The 11,293-nt window shown below is 53.3% G+C and overlaps 1 protein-coding gene across 1 annotated transcript in view; it reads left to right on the top strand.

Moving 5' to 3' along the window:
• Positions 1–11,293, top strand: part of HMCN2 (hemicentin 2) — a 163,971-nt gene that overhangs the window by 128,391 nt on the left and 24,287 nt on the right. The window contains exons 76-83 of the mRNA XM_011971201.1: positions 1,246–1,353; positions 1,646–1,780; positions 2,186–2,320; positions 3,282–3,472; positions 4,365–4,578; positions 5,998–6,132; positions 7,166–7,356; positions 8,979–9,060. Coding sequence (XP_011826591.1) covers positions 1,246–1,353; positions 1,646–1,780; positions 2,186–2,320; positions 3,282–3,472; positions 4,365–4,578; positions 5,998–6,132; positions 7,166–7,356; positions 8,979–9,060 — 1,191 coding nt within the window. The remainder of the gene's footprint in view (positions 1–1,245; positions 1,354–1,645; positions 1,781–2,185; positions 2,321–3,281; positions 3,473–4,364; positions 4,579–5,997; positions 6,133–7,165; positions 7,357–8,978; positions 9,061–11,293) is intronic.

The raw sequence follows: 11,293 nt of genomic DNA, 5'->3' as shown, positions 1-11,293 counted from the left end.
GTCTCGATCTCCTGACCTTGTGATCTGCATGCCTCAGCCTCCCAAAGTGCTGGGATTACAGGCATGAGCCATTGCGCCCAGCCTAACTTGGTGATTTTTTAAATGTCTTTGCTTGTCAAAATAAACCGTTGGAAGCTTTATGGAGAGTGTCCAAATTTGTTTGTTAGTTGGTTAGCGAAATCCTAAAGTCTAGGAACCACTGGCCAGACCTGTGATTTTCAAACTCTTCTGAAGCAATAGAACTTCCTTCCAGGCCGGGCACAGGGACTCGTGCACTATAATTCCAGCATTTTGGGAGGCTGAGGCAGGAGGACTGTTTGTAGCCAGGAGTTTGAGACCAGCCTGGGCAACACAGCAAGACCCCATCTCTACAAACACATTTTAAAAAATTAGCCGACTGTGGTGGTGCGTGCCTGTGGTCCTAGCTGCTTGAGAGGCTGAGGTGGGAGGATTGCTGGAGCATAGGAGTTCAAGGATGCAGTGAGCTATGATTGCACCAGTGTACTGCAGCCTGGGCAACAGAGTGAGACCTTGTCTCAAAACAAAATACAAAACAAAAACTTCTTTCCGATAAGTATAAGTGGTAACAACAAAGTTCAACAGGTAAAACAAACCACAGTTCTGGTTCCAGCTGGGGCTGGGGCAGGCTGCGGGTGGGCCAGAGTGCTGTGGGCCTTGCTCCCTTCCCCCACCCAGCAGGCCCCCAGGGTTCCACGGAGCACAATTTACAATCCTCATCACTTCACTGCCCAGGTGCAGCCTGCAGTCTGGGAAGGTTAAAATGGTGTTCACTGAGTAACCAAGGCTAAGGTCGGGAGGATAAAGGGAGGAGAGGAGGCAGTAATCCTGGGAGGCTTCCTAGAGGAGGTGAGTTTTTAGCAGAGCAAGGTGAGGATAGCAGGGTGTGGAACTGTGAGCGGGGGATTACAGGCAGGGGAGTGACAGATCCTGGAACTTTACAGCCAAAAGGGTCTAGAGACCATCTTGTCTGATTATTCATTGTACACACAGGGAAACTGAGGTCCAGAGAGTGGAAGGAACTCGCCCATGCCTCTGCTTTGAACAGGGCACAGAGGCAAACCTAGACGCCAGTTTCCCGTGTAGTCACATCCCCCAGACTGTTTTTAAATGAGCAAAGGAGGCAGGTTGAGTGACCAGAGACAGAATGGGATTGTGTAGGAGCCCTGCCACCTCCATCCCTGGGGACCTCTGTCCTGACCCCCTCACTCTGATTCCCACCCGCAGGCGCCCTGGAGATCGGGCAGGCCCTCCCCATCCATGCAGGCCGCTACACCTGCTCAGCCCGCAACTCTGCCGGCGTCGCCCACAAGCACGTCTTCCTCACCGTGCAAGGTAAGAGTCTATGGTCCAGACCCCAGAGTTCCTAGGGCCAGGGGAGCAGGTGGAGAGCCAGAGGCAGGTGGGGCTCAGGAGGGAGGTGAGGTCTCAGAGGCCCAGACGTGTCTCTCATGGGATTCTTTGGGAGGAAAAGAATCAGCCATGGCGTCCTTGTTGCTGTGGCCGATGTTTCTAGAACCCCTGTCCTCCTTAGAGGCCTCTCTCTCTGATGCTCTCCGAGGCCCCCTGGTTGGAGGAGCTGTGTTATGGACATTCTCAGGGCCCTCTGCACCCCTGTCCTTTGTAGCCTCCCCAGTGGTGAAGCCGCTGCCCAGCGTGGTTCGGGCAGTGGCAGAGGAGGAGGTGCTGCTGCCCTGCGAGGCCTCAGGCATCCCCCGGCCGACCATCACCTGGCAGAAGGAAGGGCTCAATGTCCTTGCGGGTGAGGGCCCCTGGCAGCCAGCCTGGGAAGGGAAGAGAAGAGTGTGGGCCTGGGGGGTTCCTGTTTCCTGCCCTGGGAGACCCCGCAGACCTGCTGAGAGGTCCTGGAAAGCCCCTGGCCTGCCCAGACACGCCCCCACCCTTGCTCTGGCCTCCCCCTCCCCAACCCTTCTCCTGTCACCACGGCCTGAGACGCCATCCAAGCACTCGGTGGCTGAGTTGGGAGGTCGGGAGCAGGCAACTGGGTTGGGCTCGGGGTCAGGCTTCTTGGCTCCTTCTGTCCCTTGGTCACTCTGTGACCCCAGCAAGTCATTTGCTGCCTGTGAGACGGAATAGCCCAATCTACCCACCTCGGAGGTCCCCCACCCCAGCTCCCTGGCCCCCGATTTTCTTCTTCCTCATTCAGGAGTGAGTACCCAGGTCCTACCGGGCGGACAGCTGCGGATTGCCCATGCCAGCCCGGAGGATGCTGGAAACTATCTCTGCATCGCCAAGAACAGTGCAGGCAGCGCCATGGGGAAGACACGGCTGGTGGTGCAAGGTGGGTGTGAAGACGGGCCCGAGGTGGGCCCTGGCAACTGAAGGGCTTTGAGGCTCCTGCAGGCTTCTCCCTTCCCTGCCTGGCAGGGCACACTGCTTACAGTTCTAGAAGGAATTAAGGGGAACCTCTCTCATTGTGCACCTGAGTTCTGGGTTCAGACGTAAACTCCCATCCCCTCTGCCTTCTCTCTAGCCCTGTGGAACATGAGTCCAGCATCCCTCATTCATTCCGGTTTCCAGCAGCTGCAGCCTCTCTGGCCCTGCTCTGGCACACACACCATTGCATGTGCCCTTCCCTTAGTTTGATTAATCATTGGCTTCAGAGATAAGGTGGCATCATTGGCCAAAAATCTGCAAAGTCTGCTGGGAATATTCAGTATGGGCTGGTCGTGTCTTGGCCCCAGTGGCCTGCTTTGTGGTATCTCAGTGGCTGTCCCCGCCCGCAGCTGTGTAGGGCTAGAGTCGGACTCTGGCTGTGAACTCAGAGGGGCTCCAGGCTTCCTCCACACCTCCTTGTCCAGCGTGCTCCTCTCCCCTCAGATCTGGAGCATCGCTGGTCACCAGACCAGCCGGACACCAAGCCAGTGACCCTCACTCTGCCCAGCATAGCTCCTCTGCAGGGATGCTCTGTGATGGCTGCCCTGCTTTTGTCCGTGGAGGTGGCCTAGTACAAGGAGTTTGTGCCCAAGACCTCTGTCCTGTGGCTTTAGTCATCTCTGTGTGTGCACGTGTGTGTGTGTACATGTGTGCACAGGTGCAATGGAATCACCGTCACAGCTACACCAAACTCAGGCAGTCCCCAAATCATCCTGAGTATGGGCAATGGCCTATGACTAGGGAGTTGGAGGGGGCAGCTGATGACCAGGGAGGGCTGAAGGGCTGGGCCAAAGGCCAGGGGCCCTGGGATGGGGTCAGCCACCTCCCCCAGCCTCAGTTCCGAGTGGGCCTCCCTCTGCCCACAGTCCCACCAGTGATCGAGAATGGCCTCCCAGACCTGTCTACCACCGAAGGCTCCCACGCATTCTTGCCTTGCAAGGCCAGGGGCAGTCCTGAGCCCAACATCACCTGGGACAAAGATGGCCAGCCTGTGTCAGGCGCCGAGGGGAAGTTCACCATCCAGCCTTCTGGGGAGTTGCTGGTGAAGAACTTGGAGGTGAGGCATGCCCCGAGGGGCACAGCAGGGAATAATGGCTGAGACCCCTGTTTGTCATGCTCTGCGCCGAGCATAGTGCAGCCTTTAACCCTGGGAGCCTGGGGAAATCAGTGTTACCATGCCGGGTACAGACGGCCAGAACTAAGGCTCAAAGTGTACCTAGTTGTCCACCATTGCCAAGAGGCAGAACCCAAATTTGAACCTGGACCTCGGCAGCCAGCTCCTGGGGAAGGAGGGCTCAGGGATGTGGCGATGACTTCGTGTCCCGAAAGCCTACCCAGTTGTTCTCAACCATGCATTCGCATTAACTGTCCTCTGGGTTTTGGGGAGTGTTGAGCCGGGGGTATGGGTGGGACCCCCGACCCCGACCCCCTTTCCCTCAGAACTCATCAGATTCTGCAATTCTGTGAAGCGACCCTCTCCGGATGGGTTCAGTGGACACACGTAAAAGGGTCAGGGGCATTGGACCGAGCTACCTGGGGAGCCTGGTGGAGCAGTGGCGAGCGCACCAGCCCTGCTTGAGTGTACCACGTAACTCCTCCTCTTGGAGCCCCTGCTGGGCCCTCTATCAGGGCACCAAAAGCAAGGCCTGCAGTGCAGATCAAGTTCTGAGCACAGGGCAGCACACAGTAGGTGTTTGGTAAACAGTAGCTATTGCGATCATGCAGTCAGCCCTGGGGTTATGAAGCAGCAGAGCGTGTGAACGCTACAGGGCAGGGCAAGGGTGCGGTGGCGGTGGTGATGCTGACCTGTTTGCTAGCTGTGTGACCTTGGGCAAGTCACTTCCCCTCTGTGGGCTGGATGCTCCGTGAGAACCTTCAAGGGTTAGCGGCATCCTGACCTATGCTGAGGTCGGGGAAGTTCTCCGGCCAACCCCTTTCTTTGCTCACAGGGCCGGGACGCAGGCACCTATACCTGTACCGCTGAGAATGCCGTGGGCCGGGCCCGCCGCCGTGTGCACCTCACCATCCTGGCGCTGCCTGTGTTCACCACCCTGCCTGGGGACCGCAGCCTGCGCCTTGGGGACAGGCTGTGGCTTCGCTGTGCAGCCCGGGGCAGCCCCACCCCTCGCATTGGCTGGACTGTCAACGACCGGCCAGTCACAGGTCTGGGTCTGCTGAGCGTGGTTGGGAAAGAGAGCCAGGACCCCGGGAGGTCAAAAAGGGAGGGCAGGTGGGGAGACCCAACCTAGTGGAAAGGAAGAGGTTGTCAGTCAGCCCTGTTGGTTCTGGGTCTTCCAATGTGGCCCTATGTAGGCGGACAGGGCAAACCCAGCTGTGGCCATATGTGACAAGCCATATATCAGAGCTGGCCAGAGACCGCCCAAGGAGAGCCAACCTAGAGACCTCAGGGCCAGGACGGGGAGGCCTGTGTTCTAGCCCAGAGCTACTGCTCCCATTGTGGGACCCTCAGCAAACCCCTTTTGCCAGGGGGCTGTGGGGGCTCTGTCCTCCTACCAGAAACCCAGGTGATGTCTAGGGAGACACAGGGCCTGTGGAGTACCTGCTGGGTACTCAGTGTCTGCTGAGTTGATAAATTGCTAAGTCCCCTCCACTGCAAAATGATACTTTCCTATATTAGGATATGACTTCACACATTCCTAACTCTGAGTCCCCAGGTGTGGAATACCCGTGCACACCTGTGGTGAAGGCTTTGCTGGGCCCCACCGCTTCTTGGGGAGGGACCTTGGGCAAGTATAATAGTTCGGCCTCTCTGAGCTCCGCTCTCCATCTGTCAAATGGACATAACCAGGGGTCCTGAGGACAGAATGACAGTGGAGGGGCTGTGCTCAGCACAGGCCTGGCCCAGAGGAGATGCCTAATTGATGGTGATGCTTGTCCATATTCCTCTCCTAGAAGCAATGGCCAACCCCAAAGGAAAAGTCCATTATTAGAATCCTTCTCTCGGCCGAGCACGGTGGCTCACGCCTGTAATCCCAGCATTTTGGGGGGCCAAGGCGGGCGGATCACCTGAGGTCAGGAGTTCGAGACCAGCCTGACCAACATGGTGAAACCCCGTCTCTACTAAAAATACAACATTAGCTGGGCGTGGTGGCACATGCCTGTAATCCCAGCTACTCGGGAGGCTGAGGCAGGAGAATTGGTTGAACCTGGGAGATGGAGGTTGCAGTGAGCCGAGATCGTGCCATTGCACTCCAGCCTGGGCAGCAAGAGCGAAACTGTCTCAAAAAAAAAAAAAAAAGGGAATCCTCTCTAGAAATTGTAGCAGTGTGTCAGTAAGTGCCCTGTGCAAAGAGGTCCCCAAAGACCTGCCCTTGACCGTTTATCAAACACACAGTGTGCGCTGGAAAATGGTAGAAGGAGGGTTCATTAACTGCAGCCTCCAGTGTGGCCTGTGCCTCCCAGGAATGGGTCTGGCTTGATTAGCCTTCACCCGGGACTCCCATCTGTTTCTGCGTTTTTATTAAGTTCCTGCAGGTACCCACGCACCAGGGAAGTGTTGAGAGCAGGAGTTCCCCGCACCCGACTCAGAGTCCCCCTCGGGCTTCTCTTTCTCCACCACAGAAGGGGTGTCTGAGCAGGATGGAGGCAGCACGCTGCAGCGGGCCTCTGTCTCCAGAGAAGACAGCGGGACCTATGTCTGCTGGGCGGAGAACAGAGTGGGCCGCACGCAGGCGGTCAGCTTCGTCCACGTGAAGGGTAAGGCGCATTTCCCAGGTGGCTTCTCTCTCAAGACCTCCAGTCTACTGGGACCCAATCTATTGGTTTCCTGAGAACCTGGCCTCCTGTCCTCTGAACTAGTGGCTCCCCCCCCGACTGCATGTTAGAATCCCCTGGGGTACTTGAAATTCCAAAGCCCAGCTTCTTCCTCCAACTCTGTAAACCAGCCTCGCTGGGGTGAGGCCTAGGCATCAGTATTTTTGACACTCCCAAGACGACCCTGGCTGCAAGTAGAATTGGAATCTGACCAATTGCCCTACAGCACTACCTGCAGCTGGATGGTGCCAGGGTAGAAGGAGAGCATGGGGGCCAGGGCATCCTGGCAGAAAAATGCCAGAAGCTTGCCAGCCAGCCGGTTGTCTCCTATGACCTACTCATCTACCAAGAGTAGCACAGGAGCCCTCGGTGACGCCATGACTTAGTTTGCACAACTTCGGGATGGGTGGGGCCGGATGGAGGGAATCAGCAGCCCCAGGCACCAAAAGAGAACTGCAGCTTTTGGTAGATCCAACCTCAGGAAACCAGGAAGGATATAAGCCAGTCCAGAGCCTCCAAGAGTGTTTTGAGATTAGCATGAATCTCATAGTGTTGCTTTGTACAACAGAGGTGTCTAGGGTTCTTGTTTTTTTATAGTTATTGATTTCCAAAGTACCGAGCAGGTACTCCGCTGCTAGTGTCATCCATCTGTGAGAGAGTGTATGACACACGCAGCACTGCGTCCCTGCCTGTGCCCGTCTCAGGCATCACTAATCAATCACAGCACTGTTCTCATTCAGCTTCAAATGCTTCTTAGCACAGTTCCTGGAAACCACTGCCAGTCTTTGTGACTTGACCCATGACATGGACACTGTTTGCTGTCCCTGATGCACTGACTACACACAACCATGCTGGGCTAGCAGGAGCCTCTGGAAGCCCCTGGAGGCAGGAGTTGGGCAGACCTTTGGGGTTTATGGGAGGTTGAGCCTGTAGGGAGCCTCTTTTCTGACAGCTTGCTCCATGTCACCCCATGCAGAGGCTCCTGTCCTACAAGGGGAGGCTTTCTCCTACCTGGTGGAACCTGTAGGAGGCAGCATTCAGCTAGACTGTGTGGCGCGTGGAGACCCAGTGCCAGCCATCCGCTGGATCAAAGATGGCCTTCCACTGCGGGGCAGCCGCCTCCGGCACCAGCTGCGGAATGGCTCGCTGACCATCCGCAGGACTGAGGCAAGGCGGGGCCTGGCACCTTGGGTGGGGCCACCAAGGACAACTCTATGCTTTTTCTGATTGCTCAAGAGGGTTCTTCATGTTGCCCCCCCGCTTCTGCAGTCTACAAAGCACCTCCCTGCCCATTCCCCAGACATCCTCCCACTACCACCAATATTGACCTCCGGCCACTGGGCTTTTCTGTTCCTCGGTCATCCACCCATTCAATGGAGCAAATTCGTTCTACCTCATAGGATTGTAATTAGAAACCAGTGAGATGTCTCATACGCATTATTTAAGAGTGATCTGTGGGTAATGCTCCCAAAATGTTGTTATTAACAACCTCAGGGGCAGGGTAGGCAGGTAATCGTGCTCCCTATTTGCAGACGAAGACACTGAAGTTCAGAGAGGCCCACAGCCAATAAGTACAGGAGGCAGGGCCCCCACCCCCAGGTTTCCTGCCTCAGGGTCCGTGCTGTTTCCAAAGCCTTGGGCCCTCGGGCAGCCCCCTTAACTTCCATTTTGTGCCTCAAGTTCTGGTGATTGTGCAGAAATCCCCAAGTCAGTCCTGACTCAAGTTTGTCTTAGGGGCCTTGATCTTACCCATTTGGGAGCCTTTCTCTGGGTAGTAATAATAATAGGACTAGTAATAAGAGTAGGAGTAAGAGCAGTGGTAGTAATGACACCTGTTGCCCAAGTACTAACTTGGGCCAGGCACGGGGCCTCGCACTTAGCAAGCATTGTTCCATTTAATGCTTATAAGATCCTAGCAGTTATCATTCCCATTTTACAGAAGGGGAAACTGAGGCTCCAGAAGCATGAAAATGTCCTAAGTAATGGGTTCAGGGCAGTAAGCAGCGGGGTTGGGATTCAGTCCCACGTTGGTCTGACCTCCAAACCTACACTCTTAACTTTGTGCCATGCAGTCCCCCCGAGTCCTTTGGGTGTGGCCCACTAGATACCATCTTCTGGGAGTGGATGGTGGCCTCAGACTGCCCTAGCCCCATCTCATGGTGGTGCTGCCACTCAGAAGTGATGTGAGCCAGCGTGCCACCTGAGTTCCATCACATATCCGTGGGCCACGTGTTAGGGCAACACTGCAAACCGTCTCCCTTCTGGAAGACTCACTTTGCACACTGGCACCATAAATGCCCCGAGAGGGCCTGCCATCCTGTTTGTACAACAGAGGTGTCTAATGTTCTTGTTTTCCTATAGTTATTGATTTCCAAAGTACCATAACATGTCATCTAACTCACTATCTCCCAAACTTACTTCACCATGGAACCCTTTTTTCCAAAGAGTCTCAAATAATGTGCCATGGGACAGTAAGATGTCAACGTACACAGTTTGGAAGAGGTGGATCTACACCATGCTTTCCCAGCAAGTTGTTCCACCTAAGGCAACAGGGACCTTAGTCACAGCCCCCCATTTTCGGGTGTGAAAAGGGGCTGGATTCTCTTTGCATGTCTGCTGACAAGTGGTCACAGAGGCCCTTCCGATGCTCTGTGGGGGATCAGGTGTCCCTGGCTGGTCCACAGCCTAAGCCCCTTGCTGGCTGGCTGGCCTCAGTCCCCTACCCAACTGTCTGAGCTGCTCGTCTTCTTCTCTGAGCACCGTGCCCCCTCTTCTGTGCCCACTTGCAGAGGGACGATGCGGGACAGTACCAGTGCCTGGCAGAGAACGAGATGGGCATGGTGAAGAAAGTGGTGATCCTCGTCCTGCAGAGTGAGTCTCGGCCTCAGCAGAGTGGGGACGTGGGAAGTGTGCTTGGGGACAGCGGTGGTGTGAGTCGCCTAGAGGGCAGACAGGCAGGGCCGAGACTTGGAATTCTTTCATTAATGCTTATTTGGAACACACAGTGAATCCTGTCAAATGTTTCCCAAATGTGGGGTGAGTGAGACTCAGGACTGAGCTCAAGAAAACCTGGCGACGTGGGGCCAGGGGGAGCTGGGCATTTAAAACTCAGACCAGCCGTCGAGATCACCGCAACAGCTCTCGCAGGTGCCAGGCAGCTCGTAGTTTACCAGGCGCTGTTTGAGCCTCAGGATGACACTGTGAAGTTGTCTCAATAGGGATTCCGTAGAAAATGTTTTATTGAAGATGAATACCTGTGGAGAAGAGCTAGGATCCGAAGTGCGGAGCTCAGTGAGTTTTTACAATGCGAACCTACCCAGTTAACCAGCAGTGAGGTCAAAGAAACAGGACAGCGCCGGCTCCCATCCTCCAGCATGCCCACCTCTGTTCACTGCCCCCTGCCCAATAATTACTGCTCTGGATTCTGCCTCTTTAAAAAAAAGAAAGAAAGAAAGAAAGAAACTTTATTGAGTTATGATTTGCATACCATAAAATTCACCCATTCATTCAATGCAATATTATTTAACCTTAAAAAGGAAGGAAATTCTAGGGCTGGGCTCGATGACTCACATCTGTAATCCCAGCACTTTGGGAGGCCGAGGCAGGTGGATCACCTGGAGTCTGGAATTCGAGAACAGCCTTTCCAACGTAGTGAAACTCTGTCTCTACTAAAAATACAAAAATTAGCTGGGCGTGGTGGCGCGCCTGTAATCCCAGTTGTTCAGGAAGCTGAGGCAGGAGAATCACTTGAACCCAGGAGGCAGAGGTTACAGTGAGCCAAGATCGTTCCACCATACTCCAGCCTGGGTGACAGGCAATACTCAGTCTCAAAAAAAAAAAAAAAAAAAAAAAAAAAAAAAAAAAAAAGAAATGAAATTCTGACACAGGCTACAACATAGATGAACCTTGAGGTCGTTATGCGAAGTGGAAAAAGCCAGTCACAAAAAAAGAAACACTATATGATTCTGTTTATATGAGGGGCCTAGAGTGGTCAAAAGCATAGAGACCCAAAGTAATATGGAGCTTGCCAGGGGCTGTGTGGTGGGGAGAAGGGGGAGTTAGTGTTTAATGAGTCCAGAGTTTCAGTTTACCCAGAGGAAAAAGTTCTGGAAATTGTACAACAATGTCAAATACTCAACACTACTGAACTGTACCTTACAAGTGGTTCAATGATAAATTTTATGTAATGTATTTTTTACCACAGTTATTGTTACTAATATTTTTTGAGACAGGGTCTGGCTCTGTTGCTCAGGCCGGAGTGCAATGGCACCATCTCGGCTCACTGCAAGCTCCGCCTCCCAGGTTCGAGCAATTCTCCTGTCTCAGCCTCCTGAGTATCTGGGATTATAGATGCCCACCACCACGCCTGGCTAATTTTTGTGTTTTTAGTAGAAACGGGGTTTCACCATGTTGGCCAGGCTGGTCTTGAACTTCTGACCTCAGGTGATCCACCTGCCTTGGCCTCCGAACGTGCTGGGATTACAGGCGTGAGCCACTGCACCCAGCACTTGTGCGCATTCTTAAATGGAGTTGTTTATCTTACTAGTGATTTTCTATAGTTCTTTACATACCATGGATATAGCCCTTTATCAGATACATGATTTGCAAATATTTCTCCCAGTCTGTGGCTTGTCTTTGCATTTTCTTAATGGTGACTTGAAGAGCAAAAGTGTTAAAATTTGGTGAAGTGCAAATTCATCCATTTCGTATTTTTTGAATCATGTATTTGGTGTTATACCTTTTAAAAATCTTTGCCTAACCTAAGGTCATCTTTTTCTTTTCTTTTCCTTTCCTTTCCTTTCCCATCTTTTCCCTTTCCTATCCTTTCCTTTCCTTCCTTTCTTTTCTCTCTTTCTCTTTCTTTCTTTTTTTCTCTCTCTCTTTCTTTCTTTCTCTTTCTTTCTCTCTTTCTCTCTCTCTTTCTCTTTCTTTCCTTCCTTCCTTCCTCCCTCCCTCCCTCCTTTCTTTCTTTCCTTCTTTCTTTCTTTCCTTCCTTCCTTCCTTCCTTCCTTTCTCTTTCTTTCTTTCTTTTCTTTCTTTCTTTCTTTCTTTCTTTCTTTCTTTCTTTCTTTCTTTCTTTCTTTCTTTCTTTCTTTCTTTCTTT

This window comes from Mandrillus leucophaeus, unplaced genomic scaffold, assembly GCF_000951045.1.
Source record: "Mandrillus leucophaeus isolate KB7577 unplaced genomic scaffold, Mleu.le_1.0 Scaffold99, whole genome shotgun sequence".
Classification (NCBI taxonomy): domain Eukaryota; kingdom Metazoa; phylum Chordata; class Mammalia; order Primates; family Cercopithecidae; genus Mandrillus; species Mandrillus leucophaeus.
The sequence above is the reverse complement of the archived record's forward strand: the minus strand, read 5'-3'. Positions and strand labels throughout refer to the sequence as shown.